General features: G+C 34.7%; 1 protein-coding gene across 1 annotated transcript in view; it reads right to left on the bottom strand.

Moving 5' to 3' along the window:
• The window catches only part of LOC123767143 (neuronal acetylcholine receptor subunit alpha-7), a 139,813-nt gene that overhangs the window by 8,603 nt on the left and 106,077 nt on the right, over positions 1-25,133 (bottom strand). Inside the window, exons 9-10 of the mRNA XM_069304984.1 lie at positions 15,595-15,681; positions 4,700-4,878 (exon numbers count right to left, since the gene is read on the bottom strand). Coding sequence (XP_069161085.1) covers positions 4,700-4,878; positions 15,595-15,681 — 266 coding nt within the window. The remainder of the gene's footprint in view (positions 1-4,699; positions 4,879-15,594; positions 15,682-25,133) is intronic.

The raw sequence follows: 25,133 nt of genomic DNA, 5'->3' as shown, positions 1-25,133 counted from the left end.
ACTTGATAATGATCCAAGACAAATCGAAACTCGTTATTTCTCCATTTTCTGATGTGTGGTTTGGTTATCGTATCTTCAGCCACGTTATTGTGACTCATCGTCTGCACATTTCTCTTACTCAAATGCAAATATTAATAGGGTATTAAAAGCATCAACACAAGACAGAACACGAAACAATGGGTATAAATTGGATAAGTTTAGATTTAGGAAAGACTTGGGTAAATACTGGTTAAGTAACAGGGTTGTTGATTTGTGGAACCAATTGCCGCGTAACTTTGTGGAGGTGGGGTCCCTCGATTGTTTCAAGCATGGCTTGGACATGTATATGCGTGGGATTGGGTGGTTATAAATAGTAGCTGCCTCGTATGGGCCAACAGGCCTTCTGCAGTTGCCTTTGTTCTAATGTTCTTATGTTCTTAAATAGACTTCTTTCTACAGTTAAACCCCATTTCTTATTTTCCATTGTTGACACGGAATTCATAGTTGCTTTCACTGAACACTTCTTCCAGTTTCAGCCGGAATAATATAGTCAGGAGACAATACTGTACTAATAATTTTGTTGTTGGACCAATTGATGTCTATCAACTGAGCCAACTGAGGTCTATCAACCTCAGAAAGGTTATTACGGTAGCAACGAAGCTTTACTGGCCAACCAGCCACCAGTAGTCCTAATCATTGATCAGAACTATGGTAAGTTCTCAGTGTATTTGCGTAGAGAAGCAGGGAATATTTGATGGCATATATCCCATAACTTTATAAACTCATACCATCATTCTTTTGGTCTATTTCAAAGTAATATTCGAAATAACCATTACAATTATTCTATATCTTCGTTGTGAAATGTTTGTTTATTTATTTGAGTCAATAAATATATTTTTTTTTAATAAAAATTTGTTATTATTTGTAATACATACATTCAGAAAAGTCACCTTCACTCTTTCAATCATGAGAGTTAATAACAAACACAATGAATTGCACCGCAAACTCATTCAATCCCAAAAACATTTTACATTCATTTAATGACATCTTTTGCACATTCTTCTAATATATCTAACTTTTGCTAAGATATTTTTTTATTCTTTTCATTCATATTTCCTTGCTCCTAATTCTTGTATTAACCTTGCATATTGGCTTCCTAACGATCCAAATATATTTGTATCACGTCTTAAAGTCAAATCAGTCTTTTGATATTTTCTGGAGCCTTGGCAGGCGAAGATTCCTTGATCTAAGTATAAATTCTCCATCATGGAGAGTAATTTGGAAAGATGGATCGCCATCCCCCATCTCCACACCTATTCTCCTGCCTTAAATTCTCAAATTATCAAACTATTCAAAAATTATATGCATGGTTCAAATAAGAAAAAGTATTTATTATTTTCTAGAACACTCAACACTTTTATTAACATCTGTTTTATAGAACAGATGTTAAGATAGGGAGAGTTGATGATGGGAAGAATGAAGTTACCTTGACGTGTTCAACTGATACAGATGTCAACACAATATTTATTCATACAATTATATGTGAGTTTCATTGAAGGAAAATACGCTGCTTTGCATAAATATGAATTATACATGGGAGATGAGGCGACTCATGTTGCAACTCAGTTATCGTTTTGCCAGTTAAAGGCATTAACCATGTTATTGGTTAAGGTATATTTAGAACAAGGTATTGACCCAAGTGAAGAAAATATAATATCTCTAATTCATCCTCATTCACTACACGATCGCATTTTACTGAAACAAATTGTCATAATGCCCTCAGAAGACAATTAATTTATATAGTAAATTCAGCCGTTTCTCATTTCTTATCAAACCTCAATGTTAATTTACTGGTGTGGAAAATTTTATCTATATTCGGTACCTATTAAATGAAAATTTATTATTTTGTTTGGTTAAAAATATCTTAGGATACTGCCAAGACTAAAGGTTCTGTGTACTTTAACCTTGTATACCAAATACAAAGTTAACATATACACAAAACCCACATGCATTGATATACACACAAAATTACAGACACACACACACACACACACACACACACACACACACACACACACACACACGTACACACATACACACACACACACACACACACACATACAGATACACACACACACACACACACACACACACACACACACACACACGTACACACATACACACACACACACACACACACACACATATAGATACACACACACACACACACACACACACACACACACACACACACACACACACACACACACACACACACACACACACACACACACACTAGTTCGAACAGGAAGAGAACTTAAGATCTCAAGAAATAATTGTTTTCCAAAACCTCAAACATCGTAGCATTTTTATTAGACAAATCGCTAAATGTTACCGAGTATACTATTGAGTATTTCAACTCTATTGTTCTATCAACAGTAACTTGAATTTGTAATTCCTAAAAAAACTAATAATTTAGCCAATTAATCACTGTCTATATGTGATGTTAGATTAGTAAAAACTTTCAAGAAATATCGTGCAGAAAAGAGCTTTTTATGATCTGGAATCAGGGAGTTTTAAAACCGTGTTATTTTTTGGAAAGTTGGAAGTGTTAAATTTTGGAGAGTTGAAACAGTATTATATTTTGGAAACTTGATATAAAGCAGTGTTATATTTTGGAAAGTTAAACAGTGTTATATTTTGGAAAGTTATACAGAGTTATATTTTGGAAAGTTATACAGTGATATATTTTGGAAAGTTGAAGCAATATTTTATTTTGGAAAGCTAAACAGTGTTATATTTTGGAAAGTTAAACAGTGTTATATATTGGAAAGTTGAAACAGTGGTATATTTTGGAAAGTTGAAACAGTGGTATATTTTGGGAAGTTGAAACAGTGTTATATTTTGGAAAATTGAAACTGTTATATTTTGGAAAGTTGAAACAGTGTTGAAACAAGGGATGTATTAAAGTTCTAGTTGGGCAGCAATTAGGTGCCTGAGAAAATCTTTCTTTAAATTAAGAAGTGTTTGTGGCTCAGTATTTAGAGGTACAGGATACGGTTTATGTGGTCGGGGAATTTGTCATTAAAAATAAATTTTGATTTTACAAATTTTGCGGCAAATGTAATTGTTTTTCCTCCCCTTGTTATGTTGACATTTTCATTATCTTTTAAACTGTAGATGTTTTGGTAATGTTTGAATTATCATTGATGTCAGAACAATAATTAGTAAATTAATCCTTAGTAATCATTCCTATAAATAATAAATTAAGGATCGTCTATAAAGTATAAAACTTCAGTTGTGTAGCAGTTGGATGCCTCTAAAATCTTTCTTGTTAGTACTGGTCTCATAATGCGGTGGTAGAGCTTCTCTCTTTCGTCATTGGGGTTGTTGATTCGAGTCTCCTAGTACCCAAGTGAATAAAATGTTTGTTTCCACGAGAGTGTGGCAGCCAATTTATAAATCATCAGCATTTTTATCTGAATTATTTATTTTATCAATGTAAAACTATATTTTCATTAGTAATTTAAATTTTGTATGTCTTATTTTACTAATATTCTGTGAGGGTAGAGGTTTTTATTAATTTTTTATTAAAGTTTTAGTATTAGAAGGTGTAGTGGTATAGTAGGAGCAGTAATGATAAAAATAACATTATTATTATTAGTAGTAGTAGTAGTAACAGTAGATGTAGCGGAAGTGGTTATAGTTGAAGTATCAGCATTAGAGATAGAAATTGAAGAATTAGTACTATTAATATTATTATCACTAATTAGAGTATTATTATCAGTTGTAGTGAGCACACTATTGGTGCCATTATCATTGCAACCACTGATAACCAACGCTGCACCTGACAACATCTCATTTGTACAACAAATAAAACATGCTTTACTAACAACGAGGAAGCAAGCTCTAAAAAGAAATAACAGTTTTGCTTTCCTCTATTACATTCCTCTGCATGTTTTCCTTCGCACTATTGGAGTTTATGCCATCAATCTTGCCATTTTTCATTCTCTGTCGTTCGGTCTGTTCTCTATCTCAATCTCTCTCTCTCTCTCTCTCTCTCTCTCTCTCTCTCTCTCTCTCTCTCTCTCTCTCTCTCTCTCTCTCTCTCTCTCTCTCTCTCTCTCTCTCTCTCTCTCTATCTCTCTCTCTCTCTCTCTCTCTCTCTCTCTCTCTCTCTCTCTCTCTCTCTCTCTCTCTCTCTCTCTCTCTCTCTCTCTCTCTCTCTCTCTCTCTCTCTCTCTCTCTCTCTCCTTCTCTCGCTCTTTATTTTCGCTTCTTAACTTTGCTTTTCCTCTATCCCTTTCAATCTTCATTTTATTTAATTTCTCTCGTTCGCTGGATGTCACTGGATGCACTACATTATCCCCACGTAAAGCAGTTGTTGCTGCATTAGTGACAGCATGATAGTGACAGCATGATAGTGACAACAGTAATACAGGGGGGGGGGATCTCACAACAGGGGACAAGATGATTGTGCGGACGGATGCGGGAAGTAGGTCAATTGTAATGTGATAAAGTGTTTAATTAAAAATATATATATATATACACCATCCCATTCAAATAAGAAGAGATTCCACTGCTATTAGAAAGGGGGTAGGGGTGGGGGTGGGGATGGGGGGGGGGGTAGAGAGTATGTGTGCTTTAAACAAGAGAGAGACAAATAGTTGGGTACGAAAAGGCATTTTTTTCGAAGCTTGGTGATTTGGTCATGGCTTACCCATCTCGGCATCTTGAGAGCTTCGTATGGGGAGGTATCTTGGGTGGCTTGTCCTAGAGCTCCACTTACCCAGTTCGGCATGGCATGGGTGGTAGGCGTGCGATGGTGGTAGTTGAGCACCACAACAGTCAGCACCACAGACGACGCTACCATGAACATGATGCAGTTGAAGTAGGTAGCTGCAAAAAATGGGAGGAAGGGGAAGGGGGGGACGAGATTTATTAATTTATTCGTGGCTTGCGAAGTGTCGGTTACTCTGGATGCAAATTAAGAACTGGGAGGGAAGAAACATTCATTTGAACTGTTTTTTTTCATTATTATGTAATAAATTATTTACGATGCTCTCTTTATTTTTATTTTATTATTCTTATATTTCTACAATTGCCAATAAACTACGATTAGGGTTTTTGGTGTTTCTCAAGCAATACATGTTAAATGAAAGAATTTTTAAAATATTGGGAACATACCGTTTTAAGACATGAAAAATCGAATGCAAGAATGGGTAAAGTTATAAAATGATCGATATCAGTTTCGAGGTTGTAAATTGATCGTTACTTGATAAAAATGTCTATCGACGACTCTGCTACGCAATGGGAAACGTTTGTATATATATTTTTCTCTGCTATATACCACCATGCAGATGAGCAGAAGATCAAATCTCTCTGATAGGCATGAAAATCGCTCCACCTCACCAACACAACCGACTGGATTCTTGCCCACTACATGTTTTATTCAAGCGGAGGAACTCCACTTAATTTAATGTAAGTAGCGAGCCTTCACTTACTTTATGTAAGTGCCTTCACGTCATAAAAGGGACGAACCACTTCTTCCATTATCAAAGTGAAGAGACTCCAATTAATTGATGCAAGTGACGAACCTCAAATTACTTAATACAAGTAGTGACTATATATAAATTATAGCACACACTGTCCACTTATCAAAGAATTATATTTAAAAAAGAATATACCTACAGGACTCCAGAGGCCTGTTCAATACTGTAAAGATCGCACTCAAGACATCGAATTCATAATGAGAATAAAGTAACCTTAGTTACATCAAATACCGTGAGCTGTGTACGCAGAATCATCTCGCCAGCACCAGCCATATTCCAAACAATTAGGCATGCATATAAAAGTCATATTTCTCAAAATATTACCCTATTATGGGGATATAATGTAGTCAAACGAGTGGCTTTCTCCTCTGGCAGGTCATTATAAAGTTATGTATTTGATAACGTTCATGAAACAAAAAATATTGAAAACATTGTAATTTGGTTAAAAACAATATTATTTTTTTTTTTTTTCAAGATGAAGCAGAGTTACTATGAGGGCAAATTTGTGGCAGTGGATATATATATGTCGACGTTCACATCCATTAATTACTACTTTGAATAAGGGAAATTTGTGCAGAATAGATTACTGAGTTATTCATGAATTAAAAATGGAATGAGTTCGATAAAGTTTAAGCTTATCCCCTTTTGTGACTCTCAGTTCCCAGGTCGCTATTGATCTTCTGTAAATCTTGACCGAAAAATGTAACCATTATCCATTAGTGAATAGCTAGTGAGTCCATTAAGATTCACTAGCTATTAACCCAAAGTCGTATATTACCTTAACACTAATGTAAGTTATACAGAGAACTCACACTAGAGTTACATACGTCATTGAGAACATCCAATTGAAGCTCTTAGGGGAATCGAACCCGCGACCAACATAATGCCAGCATAATGACCTCTACCACTGGTAGTAGTAGAGGTCAAGTCACTTATGACAACGTCATATGGGTGGAGTGGTTCAGTGGTATAGGTTGGGACTAGCATTATGGGCGATGCAGGTTCGAATCAGAGTTCCAGTGGATTTATTCACTAATGTTAGGTAGGCGGAGCTGGATTCAGGATAACCAAATCTTTAAACTATAAAATCTTTCAATGCCCTCAAAAAAGGATATGTATAAAGAGCATGAACAAGTATTTTCAATAATGCAAGGCGGCAGAATTATGAAAAAAGTCTGATTTAAACTAATTTCTATTTATTAACTCTTAAGTGCTGTATGTAATTGTAATCCTTAAGCAGATGAAGAATAGGCGAGAAAGAGCGAGTCAGTCTGAGAGTATAAATAATATTCGTTATTGTTCTACTTGTATTTTACAGTGAGATTCGTATGACTGTTTCTTTAGTAACCTGTTCTTCATCCACTGAATTTTACAAAAAAAAAAAAAAAATCATCATTAGAAGATGAACAAATATGCAAGAGCTTAAAGTTAAAGATGAACTAATAATTCATTATCAATGTTTCAGCCATTATGTCTCCCCTGGCGCCAGACATATGAGGTATCTTTTATATGTACAAGGCACCGTTGTATGTTAATTAGAAAATAGCCAAAAACAAAAAATAAACTAACATGAATAAATATATAAAGACGTTAACCTATGTATATTCACTCAGGATACATATTCTCATTGACTGATCAGAAGACAAGCTTGCCCCTAGCTTCTGTATGTCTTCAGTGAGGACGTGTGTAATGTGTCAATTAGCTGAGGCGAAATCTAAATTAGCTAGACCTGAGCACATAAGCATAGCTGAGCATAGCACAGAGGTACGGCTTGGCACAGCACTCAGGAAGAACCCTACATAGCACACGGTTAGAGCTCGACACAGTACACAATCAGTGCTCACTACATTACAGAGGTACCGGTATACTATAGAGGTACAGATCACTACAGATCATATCTAGAGTTCCTCACAGATCACAGGCAGAGATCTGTCCATCGTAAACAGGTTGAGTATTCGTCCGCATGCACAGGCAGAGCTCAGCGCAGCACACAGGCAAATATATGTTGTTTTTTCAGTGGTACAGGTCTGCACAGTACACAGGTAGAGCAAAGCCCGTGCAAAGGCACAGCTCAGCAAAGTACACAGGCAGAGGTCAGCACACCATACACTCACAGACTTCGTTATTGTACAAGGCAGAAGTCAGCACAGTAAGTAGACAGTGCTCAGCACAGTACGTAGACAGTGCTCAGCACAGTACGTAGACAGTGCTCAGCACAGTACACAAGAAGAGCTTACCACCTCACACAGGAAGAGCTTACCACCTCACACAGGAAGAGCTCGGCACAAAACACAGCAGGTGCTCAACACAACACACTGGCTAAGCTCAGGGCGGCTCACATACAGAACTCAGCAACGCACACAGATAGTGTCCGGCACAACACATAGGCAGCACTCAGCACAGTACACAGGCAGAGCTCAAGACAGCACATATGGGAAGAGATAAGCACTACCTCCAGGTCTGGCTCAGCGCACAGGAAGAGCTCAGCACATCACACATGCAGAGCTCGGCATAGCACAGAGGCAGGGCATATATCAGCACACAAATACAGCTCATCATACAGCGGAGCTCAGCAAAGTTGACCACAGCAAAGTTGATTGGTTGCCAAGACTAGACAGCTGTCAAACCGTGGCTCACCACCTCATGCAGCTGTTGAAGCCACCTCATGCAGCTGTTGAAGCCACCTCGTGCAGCTGCTCAAGCCTGCTCTAAGCCCAATTGAATGCTGACCCAAATTACAAGTCAATCATCTGATCGACGGAGAGCATTAACTCTGCGATTATCTCACACACTTCATTACACCTCAGTGAAGGAATGGATCCTTTAAAACACTATTTTGCGTTCAGTATAACCATAACTAATAGCTTATTAGGTATATAATGGTTCATAAATATTTTTTTTTAGCACCATATATGATAACTATACGTTATACGAAAAGGCTTGCTTGTCCTGATATCCTTCAAAAAGGGTAACTTTCAAATATGCTTCTAAATTATCTTTGAAGCTAGCTTAGTGGCCGGCGATAATATAAATGGACGAAATATGTTTAATATACGCTATGGATATCTAAATTCAACTTGGCGTCTACGTAAGCCAAATAATTTATTGTCATAGCGCTTTTTATACGTGGGCTAATGAGGAATGGTGAGTAATGGTTAAGTATCGAGATAAGAGTATCGAGATAAGAGTATCGAGATAACAGTATCGAGATAAGAGTATCGAGATAAGAGTATCGAGATAACAGTATCGAGATAAGAGCTTAGACCAGAATACTTCCTCACTGTGAGGGGAAGACGGCTTCATTCGCATACAATTTTTGTTCTGCCTACAGCTACAAAGTTCCATAATCGGTATATCTGTTTTTATATACCTGGAAGTGTAGTATCTCTGTCATGTACCGTAGATAAAGTGGCAGAGGAGAACAGATCAGCCGCACTAAGTCGAGGGGATTATGCAAATAATGTGATTTCAATTATAATTCAGACACTGTATTAGAGAACTCCTTAAATTCATTTGCCTGATGAACAAAATATATGTCATATAAAAGCCATACATGAAACGGTTTTTTTGACCGTGCAACACTTAAAAAGTATCTACAATGATATTCGTTTCTGCATCCAATGTTGCAAAAAAGCAGTTTTTTTTACTTCACAATCTATATATATATATATATATATATATATATATATATATATGTATATATATATATATATATATATATATATATATATATATATATATATATATATATATATATATATATATATATATATATATATATATATTTATATATATATATATATGAAAAGTATTAACAAGCATGGAATTATCTAACAAAACCAAGCAACTTTTAAAGAATAAGCTTTTAAGTCACCAAATGATGAATCTAATATATACAAACGACGATTTTTTTTAATTGTGGAGGTAATATTATGACTCCATGTGTCTGCGCGTCTGTGTGTGGGCCACTTGGATGCATACTGATGCAAACTATTAAGTATTATATTTTAATATTATTATTATCCACTTGCTAAAAAAGTAAAAATATTAACATACAATAGTGCCAAGAATGTAAAGAGATTAGGAAGCCAAGAATAATCTCTTTACAAGAATGTAAAGAGATTATGGCCCTTCAGTCATATAGACAAGATTAATACCTTAAGATAACCACGTTCACGTGAGAATTTACAATGGCTGAGAACATTTAAAAAAAGTTATGTGTAATAAGTAGGAAGGCATCCTGTGACCCCTCGATCTCAGACTATGTCATCTGAGGCTCACCAAGAGCCTTCCTCCTTCGATAGTAAATCTATTATACCAGCGCCTCAGAGCAGTGTCGTACTGTGTACGTCGTACCAAGATCGTTAGAAAAAAAGACCTGGAAGAATATAGGGGCCAGATTCACGAAGCAATTACGCAAGTACTTACGAACGTGTACATCATTCCATAATCTTTGACGGTTTTGGTTACATTTATTAAATAGTTTACAAGCATGAAACTTCCCAATCAACTGTTGTTATTGTTATAAACAGCCTCCTGGTGCTTCGAAGCTCATTAATTGTTTAATAATTATAAGCAAAGCCGCAAAAAATCGAGAAAAGATGTATAGGTTCGTAAGTGCTTGCATAACTGCTTCCTGAATGTGGCCCCAGGTTTTTATGAAGTACGTTTCCTTTACCCACACTGACCAGGGATTACATGTAGTGGAAGATTCATAAAGGTATAGATAATGATAACATTCTGGTCATCCTGGTTATAACATATCAACTCGCACGCTACAACTCTGAAACGGCGAGATAAATCACTCTCTTATTGCTACAATGAGGAAAGACAAGAAAGTTATATATTAACAAAAAAGCTAGAATACCCAGGATGATTCCTTGAGCTTACCATGGCCTTCAACGAAGTTAGTCGCCTATTTAAACTATTCTGAACCTTGATATCTTGCTACTATTGAAGCTCAAAGAAAAGATCGAGGGACTCTCATATGAAGAACACCAGAACACGACTAAATGAACGACAAGTTACATGCCAGTCCAACAGCAAATTTTCTCTTGCATTAATCAACCGGAAAACATGCACTAAACAACGGGATATCGAACATGCAGTGTGTATGACCATACGTTAAGCTGGTAAAGATGGGAGCATGCTTTACTCGGCTATTGGCTTTATCTGCTGGTTTATAAAACGTCTTAGTACGGTTAAGAAGATTGTCATTTAGACCACATTTAATGATACTTGGAGAATTGAGCATAAAACACGGTATTGACTGTATAATTTAAGTTCTATATCTAGTGAGAATATGTATTAATATTTGTTCTCAAAGAAAACAAAAATTATATGACATTTTTGCAATATTCTTCTCAGTCATGAAATAGCTATTGGTTTTCATCGAAATTCTAAAACATTGCGTTATATCTATAATTTATACAGATTTACAGTTTAGTATTAATAGGAAATGACTATCAGTTGTCTCAACTTATTTAGCACTTTTATCTTGAATAATAATTAAGAAAAAAGAGGGTCACTGCTATAGGAGACATGAGATTTATTAGCAAAAGAAACTATTATTAATAATAATAAAATTATAATAATTATAATATCAATAATAATAATGGCAAAAAAGGTGTAATATTGAAAAAAAATGAAATAATATAAATAGAGAGCAAAGAATTATTTTATTCAGGTATTTTTTATAATATGAAAACAACAAATAAAAGCTTTCCCTTAATTATCGACATATGTATATATATATATATATATATATATATATATATATATATATATATATATATATATATATATATATATATATATATATATATATATATATATACATGTGTGTGTGTGTGTGTGTGTGTGTGTGTGTGTGTGTGTGTGTGTGTGTGTGTGTGTGTGTGTGTGTGTGTGTGTGTGTGTGTGTGTGTGTATGTGTGTGTGTGTGTGTGTGTGTGTGTGTGTGTGTGTGTGTGTGTGTGTGTGTGTGTGTGTGTGTGTGTGTGTGTGTGTGTGTGTGTGTGTGCAAATGCAAGAATAATCGCAAGGAGAAATTTTAACGTTTTGAGCACTTTTAGAGAACCACAACTGTGGCTTGAGCTAGAAGATTAGAATGGAAAAACGCGATTAACCCCGCTACGAGTTATCTATAGAAGATCACATATGCGCCTGGAACGTTTAACTAAAAACGTATTTAGACTTATTCAGAAACGTTTGCCAGAGCGTCAAACTCACATTTTAAACAAATCAAAGTTAATGAATCCGCACTTTGTTTTTACCAAATCTTTTTTAGAGTTTGTGATAATGTGAATATTATCAGGCAAATCATTGGAGAAACGCTTAAAGCAGAATATGTAAAGTGTCTTAACAAGATTGGAATATATTGCATTGTTTCATCATTTAAGTGGCCTGCAGTTGACTGGGTGAACAAAAATATACTTTCCCCAATCAGATCTGGCCCCTAAAGAACATAATTGTATCGATCTTAATTAAGTATGACGATAACAAAATATACATAAGCCCAGGGCTATATTGGATCCATTTTCATTTCAAAGATCTCTTTAATATCTAATAATTATGTAAAAATATGTGGAAGCATTGTAAATTAATTTTCTTTAGTTAATTCTCATCATCCATTGCAATTTTGACTTTCTAAATAACATTTTTATTTTGTTTAAGTTGATTTAGAAAAAAATTCCTAGTGGTTGACTAGGTTTCCATTGTTGACTGGCAGAAGGGTTCCAGTTTAGCTTTGATTCTTTCTCCATCCAAGCTTATGTACCACGGGCTTAAGCCGGTTAAGTTTACATTAGCAATGACTGGTCAGTAACATTATACTCATATTCACTTGATAAATAACGAAGCAGTTACGCAAGTACTTACGAACGTGTACATCCTTCCTCAATCTTTGACGGCTTTGGTTACATTTATTAAATAGTTTACAGTCATGAAACTTTCCAATCAACTGTTATTATTGTTATAAACAGCCTCCTTGTCCTTCGGAGCTCATTAATGGTTTAATAATTAAGATTATTACGACATAAGATTATTACAATTAATATTCATAAATCACCGACAACAGACGTAATGGTTACCTCGTGAGTTTATATAGTGTTTATTCCCCCTCCCCCCCTCCAAGAGAAAACAAAAAGCTTCGTCACAAACTTCTATATTGTGTATAAATATCTCTTGTATTTGTCTCTACATTCAAATGGCAATAAGCTTTTGAATCTAAACGCCCAAGCGAATGTGTTAATTTTTATCTTTATGTTTAGAATGTGATTTGGATCTCTGATGCCTCTGTTGGCATTCGAGGGGCCAAGCCTTGTATATTTGTAGCCAAGACCCGATATGAACGTAAGTGCTCAAGGTATATTACATTTTTCACCGTGATTATTCTTGCAATCTAAAGTCATATATATATATATATATATATATATATATATATATATATATATATATATATATATATATATATATATATATATATATATATATATATATATATATATATATATATATATATATATGCATTTTAGTAATAAATTATAAATTTTTAGTATTCTGTCATTATTAAGCAGTATTAAATAATTAAACCTTTAAACATAATGCAAAATAATAAATATATTAGAAAATAAGATATAATTGATTAGTAGCATAAATATTATATTTATTCGGGAGGAAGACCAGCTCAGAACAGCGAGGCTTTAGTAATGCTGCCATTCAAGTGGCTTTAAGCATCATCTTGGGATGAATTATATCATTCAGAGGCAACGAGTCACTGTTAGTCATTTCCTTCGACAGTAAATGGGATTTGGCAGGGAGTGCGGAGAGGACAATGTGGTTAGGAACAAGGAGAAGAAGTTTTGGTTGAAGAGCAGCAGTCTAAAATACTTGGTCCAAATTATATATATATATATATATATATATATATATATATATATATATATATATATATATATATACAGAGAGCGAGGGAGAGAGAGAGAGAGATAGAGAAGGTAAAGAGATCTAGATTTAAATAGAAAAAAGAGTTGAAGTGATGGGTAGAATAAGACAAGCAATGTTAGGACCCAGATGAGAGAGGGCTTCACCAGGCTATGTAAGAAACATGAGGAGTGAGAGACATGCTGAAGCAGGTCGAGTGAGTGACACGAGGAGAGACAGACAAGGTGAGTTAAGTCAAGTGAGAAATATAGAGAAAGACAAAGAAGAAAATATTTGATTGAATAGGATACAGGCAGACCCAAAGAGATTTTAAAAAATAAAAAAAGAGAGACGGTCAAAGAGAGAGGAAAATTAACAAAATCATAATATAATACTCGCAAAGGAAAATGCAGATAGAGAACGCATAACTCAACTGAAATACAGGAGACGATTTTACCTTATCAAATATTGGCGGAAATGGAATAAGGATTTTTTGGGGGAGATTAATTGCCTGAAAGTATAGAAAGTCCTACAGGCGTACTATATATATATATATATATATATATATATATATATATATATATATATATATATATATATATATATATATATATATATATATATATATATATATATATATATATATATATATATATATATATCAATAACTAAAGATCTTCACTGCAGGTGTGGTTGCTATACTAAGCACAAGCTGGAACTTTATTCTAAACGGAAAGGGAACAATAGGTCAAAAGTTCCACATCGTAAGTTTAGGATAACTTCAACACCTCCTTCTGTGTAAAATCTTTGCTCGTAGGTTGGTGTTGAGATGAATCAGAAGGTGTTGGGGCATCACAGAATTATCCTCCAAGTCCTTTAAGGCCGAGCAGTAAAGTTCAATAATGATTATTTCCGACATTAACGATCTTGGCGGGAGACGACATCATTCCCAAACACCTTCCTTGACGGTTTCTTCAGGAACTTGGTTAGAAAAGAGCGAGTCTGAGAGTCCCACCAAGTAATGGCCAAGATTGTAACAGATTCTCTCAATAAAGACGACGTACATGGGTTACAATCAGCCCAGTGCTACGGTGGAGTGAGTCCAGCTCTCACTTTTACGCAGCAAAATCCAGTTTCTCATATTTTTTTCCAGTCTGATTTAGCCACAACACCGTAAGAATGAGGAAACAATTGGCATCAGTCGCCATAACAACCAGACAGCCAGCTGTTCTGACAATGAGGACGAGTGCCACTGCCTGTGTGCTCATATCTTGGAGGCTTCAATAAAGGTCCTTCACCCCCCCCCCCAACCCCGCGACGAGAAGACCAGGAGCTTTATTGAAACAAGTTGTGCCTCGTATCCCCGTCACCAAGACATGATCTCGTTACCTTACTTAACAAAAAAAATGAGGTTTGTTGGGAAGCCACTTAAGAGAGAGTGAGAGGAGAGTGAGAAGGGGGGGAGGGGGATAAGGAGATGGCATTAAGTCCTTAACAAACACAGAAAACGTTCATGCCTTATACGCCATTCCAGCATTAACCATTATAATACCAAATCGGGTTTTAATAAATATATATTTATTTATATATATATTTATATATGTCTCTGACACCCCCCTACCTGTGACAGGGGTGGCAAACGCACGGGCTATGTGTAGATTGGTACAGGAAGGGAAGGAGGTAGGGGTTGTGTTAGTAAGTACTACCAGCGCAAGTACAAAAGGTGTTTGGTAATTAACCATTAATTTGGGAGGAGGACCAAACAGACTGGCCAATGGGTCTGAAATAAGGGGGACATATCTAACCACAATTAGTTCACTAGACCCTTCCACCTGTGGGTCAGAGCTCACCATTAATTCTTTGATTTAACCAAAAAATAAATCAAGCCAATAGTTTGCGTTAGAGTACAGCTTGCTAAGTAGACATGAGTGGCTGATTGTGCGCGGGGTTAAATGACAGGATACAGGAAAGATGTGATCCTTTACATCGTGAACGTAAGGGCAGGAAGGAGTGGATTGGACGCTAGAAGGTTGGTATACAGGATAATCCATTGTTTATCTTAAAGCCCAAAGTCAGTCACCCCGTCACAGATGGAGAGTAAATAGAATTGATGACTCTGATGGGAGATTGAATACTCTACCTAACAATGGTATCGCATCAGAAACTTGAGGCAATTTTTCCGCAACAACAGTCATGAAAACCGTCAGAGAAAGCAGGATTGTGATTTCTGAAAGAAAAGGAAAAAAAGATACACCATACATGTACTTCGAAAATTGGGAGGGGTTTGGTTTAATTTAAAAAAAAATATATAAAATAAAATAAATAGTCATGGAAAATATATTAATGTGGTTGAGAAGAACGTCGAATTGCAGAACCGGTGGAGAGTAGCGTGAGTTCTCGATCAACTTATGAGAACACAGAAATGCTTGGGTTAAATTGAGTCAAAACCAGGAACAGTTAGACAGATATGGTGGTGCTATTATATAAATATATATATAAATACATACATATATATATATATATATATATATATATATATATATATATATATATATATATATATATATATATATATATATATATATATATATATATATATATCATTATTGCACATTCCAGAGAATTTTACCGTGGGGGGACAGGAAGTAACAAGGAACAAAAATATGACATGAAACATATTAAATAATAGACGAGTGCATTGCCAGTTTCATATATTCTCCAAGTATCACACACTCCTAAAGTCCTGGAGTAATGTCAAATTATTATATTTTCACACTAAACATTGATGTTGGGTGAAGTCCTGACTGTTTTGTCTTGTGGCCATTTGCAGTATGGATAGCAATACTTACAAGTTAAAGTATTAAAAGACATTTATATGTTAAATAAAGGTATTGTAACAAATATAAGACAGCTCAGTTCGCGTCTCATCATATTATAGAACCTGACAGGTGAATGTGGATTAATGGAAACCACAAAGCATACTGACAGTTATCTACAGTCATTGGTGTGGGTTGCTGGTCTACTCATGAAGAGAAATAATCATTGCGACTCATGTTAAGGTGGACCAACAGGTGTAGAAGGTTATGATGACGTGTGGGGAACCGCTAAGTCGTCTGAGAGAGGTGATTGGTTGAAGAGACTCTTGACGTATCTATGACGTAAGAACGCATTAGTGACGTAACATGACGACTCAACGGAGTGGTAGAACACACACACACAAAAATAAAAAAGACATCATTGAATAAATGACAGTGAGTGAGTGTGTGCAATATGGTAAAATGATCAGTTGATGTTTCCTGATCCGTTTTGTGTAATAGACGACGAGAGAGGTGTGGAACAAGCTACTGTCTACGTTGCTCTTTACATACATATGAGAGGAACAGCATCGGAAGTCTCCGGTATATTTTCGGTCACAATGTTTAGGAAAACAGTTAGCGAGAGCAGAATGGTGACGCCTGAAAAAGAAGAGTTGGCCGTGTCAATGCTTCTGGTTATCTATCACCGCAGAGATGCGGAGAGTTGATGGATAGGTGAGGGACTTGTCACGGGCTGGGAGGGACAACATAGGCTACAAATACACACCATTTGAAGATCAGATGGGAGAGAGAGAGAGAGAGAGAGAGAGAGAGAGAGAGTGAGAGAGAGAGAGAGAGAAAGAGAGAGAGAGAGAGAGGGGGGTTGGAGTCAGGGTGAGAATCAGGGAGGGAGTCAGGGTGGGAGTCAGTATACAACCCGTTCTCGCAAATTCGTAAAGTCAATATTGACTTATTAACTACGTGCATAGGTGATATACTAAACATAATAGATACCCTTAAAAAGATTCATAGAAAACACCGACCTTACCTAACCTTGTTAGTATCTTAAGATAAGCAACTTATTGCTTCGTAATTACAATTATTACTTAACCTATACCTATTATAGGTTAGGTAATAATTGTAATTACGAAGCAATAAGATGCTTATCTTAACATACTAAGTAGGTTAGGTAAGGTCGGTGTTTTCTATGAATCTTTTTAAGGGTATCTATTATGTTAAGTATGTCACCTATGCACATATTTAATAAGTCAATATTGACTTATTAAATTTGCGAGAACGGGTTGCAGTATAAGAGTCAGGGTGGAAGTCAGGGTATTACTCAGGGTGGTAGTCAGGGTGATAGGAGGGGTTGTTGGGGGGTTTGAGGAAAAGAGTCAATAATTGCATTTTAACATCGGCACATTTCTTTATCCGTTCGAATAATAGATCCTGAATATGAATAAGTCGGAGGAGGGGGGGGGGGTGAGGGTGTAAGTAAAGCTATAAATCGAGTAGTTATAGACTATATATATGTATATGTATATAATTCACTTGGGCCCCCTGACAGACTCTAACTCTCGCCCCCACGCCCATGCTAAATAAATAAATAAGTATAAAATTTCAGATGGGCAGTGGTTTGCTGCCACTGAAATCTTCACTATTGCCGCAGGCTGCGTGGTCTAGTGGTAATGCTTCTTGCCTCACGCTAGTTGGGGTCGAGAATTCGAGTGTGCCAGGACCCATGTGAATGAGATGCATATTTCCACGATAGTGTGATTGACAATTTATTTAACATTGCCACTATTAGGCACTATATGAATATCAGAAGAGCCAAGACATATAACATAGGGAATGTCTTGTAGATGAGACCGTGCCATGAGCTCTACAATAGTAAACTAAGTGGGGGAAATATTACATTTACCAATACTTAATATGCTGAATAAGAGAGGGAAAATTCCTTCTAACAGCAGAACAAATGAATTCTGGCCCAGATGGAGAACGTTTTACGTGCGTTGTGAACTAAACGCAGGATGATACAACCCTCTGAACGCACGATGATGCCTACTGAACGCAGTTTAATGCACTCAAAGCATGATAAATCCCACCCCGAGATGATTATTGCACGTCCTAACTGATTCCACACAATGATATCTGATGAAAACATGGGAGAGGTGTGTGTTGAGGGAGTTGTATATCGGTGAGAGTATCAGGTAAAGATAACACGAGAGAAGTATAATGGGAAGTGAAAATGTGAGAGTGCTGCAGGGATATAACGTTAGAGATAAGTGCCAGATAGAAGATGAGTCGGGGCAGAACATGATATAAATACGGTGAGGTGAGGAGAACATGGTGCAACTATGATAAATTAAGAATATGGTGTAACTGTGATGGAATGAGGAGAACATGGTGTAACTGTGATAGAATGAGAAGAACATGGTGTAACTGTGATAGAATGAGGAGAACATGGTGTAACTGTGATAGAATGAGAAGAACATGGTGTAACTGTGATAGAATGAGAAGAACATCGTGTAACTGTGATAGAATGAGAAGAACATGGTGTAATTGTGATAGAATGAGAAGAACATGGTGTAACTGTGATAGAATGAGAAGAACATGGTGTAACTGTGATAGAATGAGAAGAACATGGTGTAATTGTGATAGAATGAGAAGAACATGGTGTAACTGTGATAGAATGAGAAGAACATGGTGTAACTGTGATAGAATGAGAAGAACATGGTGTAATTGTGATAGAATGAGGAAAACATGGTGTAAGTATTCTGAGGAGATGGGAAGAACGGTGAGGTAGTAGTATACATTTAAAAGAGTGAGTAGTTCAAGAAAAACAATATAGAAGTAAAAATCTACAGTGTTTTACGAGCCAGAAAAAATTAAATAACCAACATTAGTAAAGCGAGTGAAGAAATTTGCAAGACTGGGGAGAGGGAGAAATACACTATGAAGGAAGAAGATAAAAATGCCATGGATGATAATAAACGGTAATATTAAAAGGTCAGTGTTAATGACGGTGAGCGTGAATGGCTTCAAGTTCAAGTAAGTTTATTGAGACAAGAAAAAAAATACATCTCAAAGGGAGTGAATGGCTTAATAGGGAGAATTCGTAGGCAGCAGAGATGTAGTTGTTATTTGCTGGAAGTAGTAAAGGAAAATGGGGGAAGTTCAACGAAGGGGGATGGAAGGGAGAGAGGGGGGCTATATAACTCCTAATAAATTGAGTAAATTGTCCTCATTAGAGAACAGTAGTTATTTTACTACCTAAAGTAGTTTATTGAAACGTTCACTTTAAAAGCAATCCTAAATATCTTTCTGTCTTTTAACAGTATATAAATATGTATATATATATATATATATATATATATATATATATATATATATATATATATATATATATATATATATATATATATATATATATATATATATATATTTGTGAGTGTGTGTGTGTGTTTGTAAATCACGAAAATTAACACGTGATGAAAAATGTGACAGTGTCAGATCACGGAGGAAGAATTGAAACAGGAATTTCCTTCAGTACTTTCGTATTAAATAATACATCTTCAGATCGGTGTATTCTGAAGATATATATATATATATATAAATATATATATATATATTATATATATATATATATATATATATATATATATATATATATATATATATATATATACATACCTGAAATGGGAAATCACACAGAAAATTTAGGGAAATATATTATTTAGCATTAAATCAATTTCATACTGCTCAGGCAATCCTAATATTTAAGTATCGGTGAAGCTGCGTAAGAAATTTATTTCAGGGTAAAGATTCATCAGTATTAGAAAAATAATTAGTTAATTAGTAAACAATTATAAAATAATTAACGCACAGGTGTCTGGGGCGGAATCTCGCTCTATGTTCACCTTTCATATATACGTAATTTCCAATAAGAAACTCCAAACAATAAATATTTAGATTCGAGTATGATAATGTATACTCATAATAATAATAATAATAATAATAATTATATTAATAATCACGAATGCTTTTCTGAGTATAATTGTATAGTTCCAAGTCTTTTTGTCTCCATCTGCACACACACTATGAGACCCGGTGGCTCAATAGGCAATGATGTGAAGCAAAAATCTGAAACTTGAGCATGGAAAGGTTACTAGGGATGAAGGAAGTTCCTGAAAGTAGAAACGGGAACTTTTGAACGAGCAAAGGGAAGGAATTCGAATAACAATTTTGATTACGACTCAGCAGCGAAACCAAGACTGATTCGAAGCGAATCTTCTTTCATATCATGATAAGAGCGTCAGTGAATAAGAGTATGTTAAGCTGGCTGAAAATTATATATATATATATATATATATATATATATATATATATATATATATATATATATATATATATATATATATATATATATATATATATATATATATATATATATTTATATATATTTATATATTTATGTTGAGCTAAACAAAAGAATTTATCCCAGTAAAGAATTGGTTTGGAGCCATAATGAAAAAGTTGAAATAGTGTTAACGCGCTTTAAAATATCAAACGCGAAGGTACAAAGCCTCTTATATTGCGTATTTTACCTTGGATTTGAAGAGCTTGAACTCATGTCCGAAGTTAACCACCTGGCCAAGAATTAGACAAAACACCAGAGACAGGAGAACTAGTGGAAACAGCAGCACGATTCAAGTCACACCAATTTTCAAGATTATAGGAAAATACTCCAATCACAAGAGACTTAATTTCAAGATAACGCATTGCATGTAAAGGCCTTTTCCAATCAACATGTACAGGGCATATTTAATACATGCTTCTTGTAGGCAAATGACGTGTTTACGAAAATCAGACAAAACTAATTGTAGACAGATTGGATATTTTTGGTTTGTAAAACGATTTATTATGTTACCCGGCAGTAGATTGACAAACAAAAGAAATATACAAACAGGAGAGCAGAGAACTCTATAATATGAATTAAATGATTGTTTTGAATTCAGAGGAACATGAAAATGGTTAAAACTGCCATTGTATTTAACTACTAAAATTTCACTCACACACACACACACCAATAAACGCAATCGTCTATGCTTGCAGGTATTCCCTTACCCATACATAAATTAAAAAGCAAACATGGAAAGCAGACTAGGGAGACCAGGAGAGCATTTAACGGGGTACGAGAGAACCTAACAAAAATAAAACCTTAACGACATAATTGGGAAGAAACAAAACTGAAGATAGGAAACATTGTTAATTTCTAAAAATGAACTCCAAAGATTAATACTTTATTTTCTGACATAATAACGACTAGATATCAAACAATACTAGTCAGAGAACAAACACACTGACACACACACACACACACACACACACATACACACACACACACACACAGATGTTTCTTCATCTCAATAATAACATACAAGATAGAAACGATTCACATGTTTAAAATATGACTTTCCCGTATTACAAACACCTCAGTTCTATCTACGACTTAAAGAAACTAATATACTCATATGACTCTACCCGAAGGTTAACCAACGTGTCTGTGTGTGTGTGTCCAACTTCTGTTTCACTTGTATGAAACGGAATATTGAATATATGAAATACTGACAAGAACACATTTGAAATAGAGTAGATGTCGAGTAGGATGTGAGAGAAAGGTTTAGCAGGTCAGGATAGAGGATGAGGACTAATGAAGGACATATATCTCAATAAATATATTGATTATGACCAATTTTATATCATAAATTTTGGGTATTTATTAAGAATATCATCAACTGCTAGAGCATTATTTTGAGAGTTAATGCTTGTGATGATGATTCAGGATTTAGCACGGGGGAAAACTCTTATATGTTACGTTGCATGAATTGTATTTAATACCTCTTAACAATAAGTCAGTTGGTGCTTCTAACAGTGAAAGGACATGACACAAACACTATCCACACTCTATCCTACTACTAGTAGTAGAGAGACTGCAGTGTATAGTGGGTCTACTATGTCGGTGTGACGAACTAAAGGTGCTCACATTTCTAACACTTCCTCATTTGTAAGAACGATAAATTACTTAACTTTCTCAGGACTTCCTATAGAAGCATTACAAAGGAGAAGCGTAAATATGGAATAATCAGTGAATATATATATATATATATATATATATATATATATATATATATATATATATATATATGTATATATATATATATATATATATATATATATATATATATATATATTGGTAGCAGTCTCTCTTGTAAACATATGTTGTTGAATATGTACCTCTTGACAGGTAAAAGAGGAGTGTTGTCAATGCTTACGTTGACCTGGCTCTCAGTCACAGCTCTGGTTGGAAGCAAGTCGATGAAGAACTCTGTAGGATAAGGCAGATCCTAGTCAACAATGGCTTCTCTAACGGTTATGTTGAAGACGTCATAAAAAGAAAGGTGAAACGCAATGCAACTTCTGAAGAGTCAACTAACACAACACTTGTACCCCCAATTAGACTGTTTTATAGGAACTTCTTTTCGACGGCTCATAAAACGGAGGAAACTGTTCTGAAAGATATTATTAATAGGAATGTTATCCCTACAGACAAAAATAAAAAAATACAATTGACAATTTACTACAAAAACAAAATAACGGTCAACCTATTCACGAAAAACTCCCCAGCCATCAAACAGAACGCCTTGAAAGAAACCAACGTCGTTTATGCCTTTACATGCACACTTGCGGACTATATGCCCCAAAGAACTCAGTATATAGGGAAGACAACAACTTCTCTTTCTTGGCGATTAAAAATGCACGAACAATAGATCTCCATCAAAGAACATATAATCTCTTCTCACAACCAGACCATCACCAGAGAAATCTTAACATGCAACACAGAAATCATCTATAAATACAGCGATTGCAGGAGACTCGACATAAGCGAGGCACTACACATAAAAAACGTCAACACCAGCAATCAACATCCAATTAAGGCAAAACTATATTCAACCCACTTCAAGACCCCGAACCAACATAGGGGCGGCAAGAGAAGGTATGGGCCAATAGGCTTTCTGTAGTTACTTTCATTGTTATGTTTTCATACCCAATTTGTACCCACCTCACCCAGAAAACTTGTGTCATATCACCTCACCCAAAACAAACATATGTATGATATTTGTTATGTGTAAACAAATCTTTGAGAATATAAGAAGCCCTTACGAAACGCATTTAAGCGTCAGACCAAAAATAGAAATGTAAAACATGAATTTTGGAGAGTTAATTTTTCAATTACCCTCGACAGTGAAGAGAAACGTAAGAAATATTGTGAAGATTAGTATTAGAATTATTGATCTTACCCTTTCAGTCATATTAAACAACATATGTTTACAGGAAAGACTGCTACCAATATTCCATATATATATATATATATATATATATATATATATATATATATATATATATATATATATATATATATATATATATATATATATATATATATATATATATAAATTCTTGTTAGAATTATTAATCTTACTTTTTCGGTCATATTTAGTAATATATATATATATATATATATATATACATATATATACATATATACATATATATATATATATATATATATATATATATATATATATATATATATATATATATATATATATATATATATATATATATATATGTATATATATGTATATATATATATTATTAAATATGACCGAAAAAGTAAGATTAATAATTCTAACACGAATTTTCTCAATCTTTCGTACATTTCTTTTCACTGTTGGAGGTAAATCAAAAATCAATTCTCCAAAATTCATTTTTATTTCTAGTCTGACGCGACACGAGCGCGTTTCGTAAATCTTATTACATTTTCAAAGACTTTAGTTTACAAATACACAACTGAATAGAACTTACGCATCTCCGATTTCGTTTATATCTACATTTGAGTGAGGTGGATGGGGTGAGGTGGCATTAATAGGGTATTAATTTCATCAACACAAGACAGAACAAGAGGTGGCATTAATAGGGTATTAATGCCACCTCACCCCATCCACCTCACTCAAATGTAGATATAAACGAAATCGGAGATGCGTAAGTTCTATTCAGTTGTGTATTTGTAAACTAAAGTCTTTGAAAATGTAATAAGTTTTACGAAACGCGCTCGTGTCGCGTCAGACTAGAAATAAAAATGAATTTTGGAGAATTGATTTTTGATTTACCTCCAACAGTGAAAAGAAATGTACGAAAGATTGAGAAAATTCGTGTTAGAATTATTAATCTTACTTTTTCGGTCATATTTAATAATATATGTCTACAGGAAAGACTGCTACCAAAATATACTAGTATATATATATATATATATATATATATATATATATATATATATATATATATATATATATATATATATATATATATATATATACATATATATATATATATATATATACGATTTTAGAAGGAAAATTTAAAAAATCTGTAATTTTCCTTAGAAATTAGAGAGAGAGAGAGAGAGAGAGAGAGAGAGAGAGAGAGAGAGAGAGAGAGAGAGACAGAGAGAGAGAGAGAGAGAGAACTAATAACACTGCTCTGTAAGCAAGAAACTGGAAGTAAATAACTGCACTGAACATATTGAAGGATATGTAACACACACCATTCCTACTGTCCTAATTTTACACTGCTTCCCTATTTAGTTATTATCTCTGAATTAACAATTCCCCAAACGTTGATTTGAGTTTATTTATGTAATTGCTGTTACATAATAGTTATACGTGATGTGATTTAATATATATCAATTCCACATACTACATGGCACAGTTAGCAGAGCACACCTGCCCGAAATCTGTGATAAAGAAAGAAAAAGAAGGTT

This window comes from Procambarus clarkii, chromosome 53 (genome assembly GCF_040958095.1).
Source record: "Procambarus clarkii isolate CNS0578487 chromosome 53, FALCON_Pclarkii_2.0, whole genome shotgun sequence".
Taxonomy (NCBI): Eukaryota; Metazoa; Arthropoda; class Malacostraca; order Decapoda; family Cambaridae; genus Procambarus; species Procambarus clarkii.
Note: the sequence above shows the minus strand (reverse complement) of the source record. Positions and strands in the feature narration are given on the sequence as shown.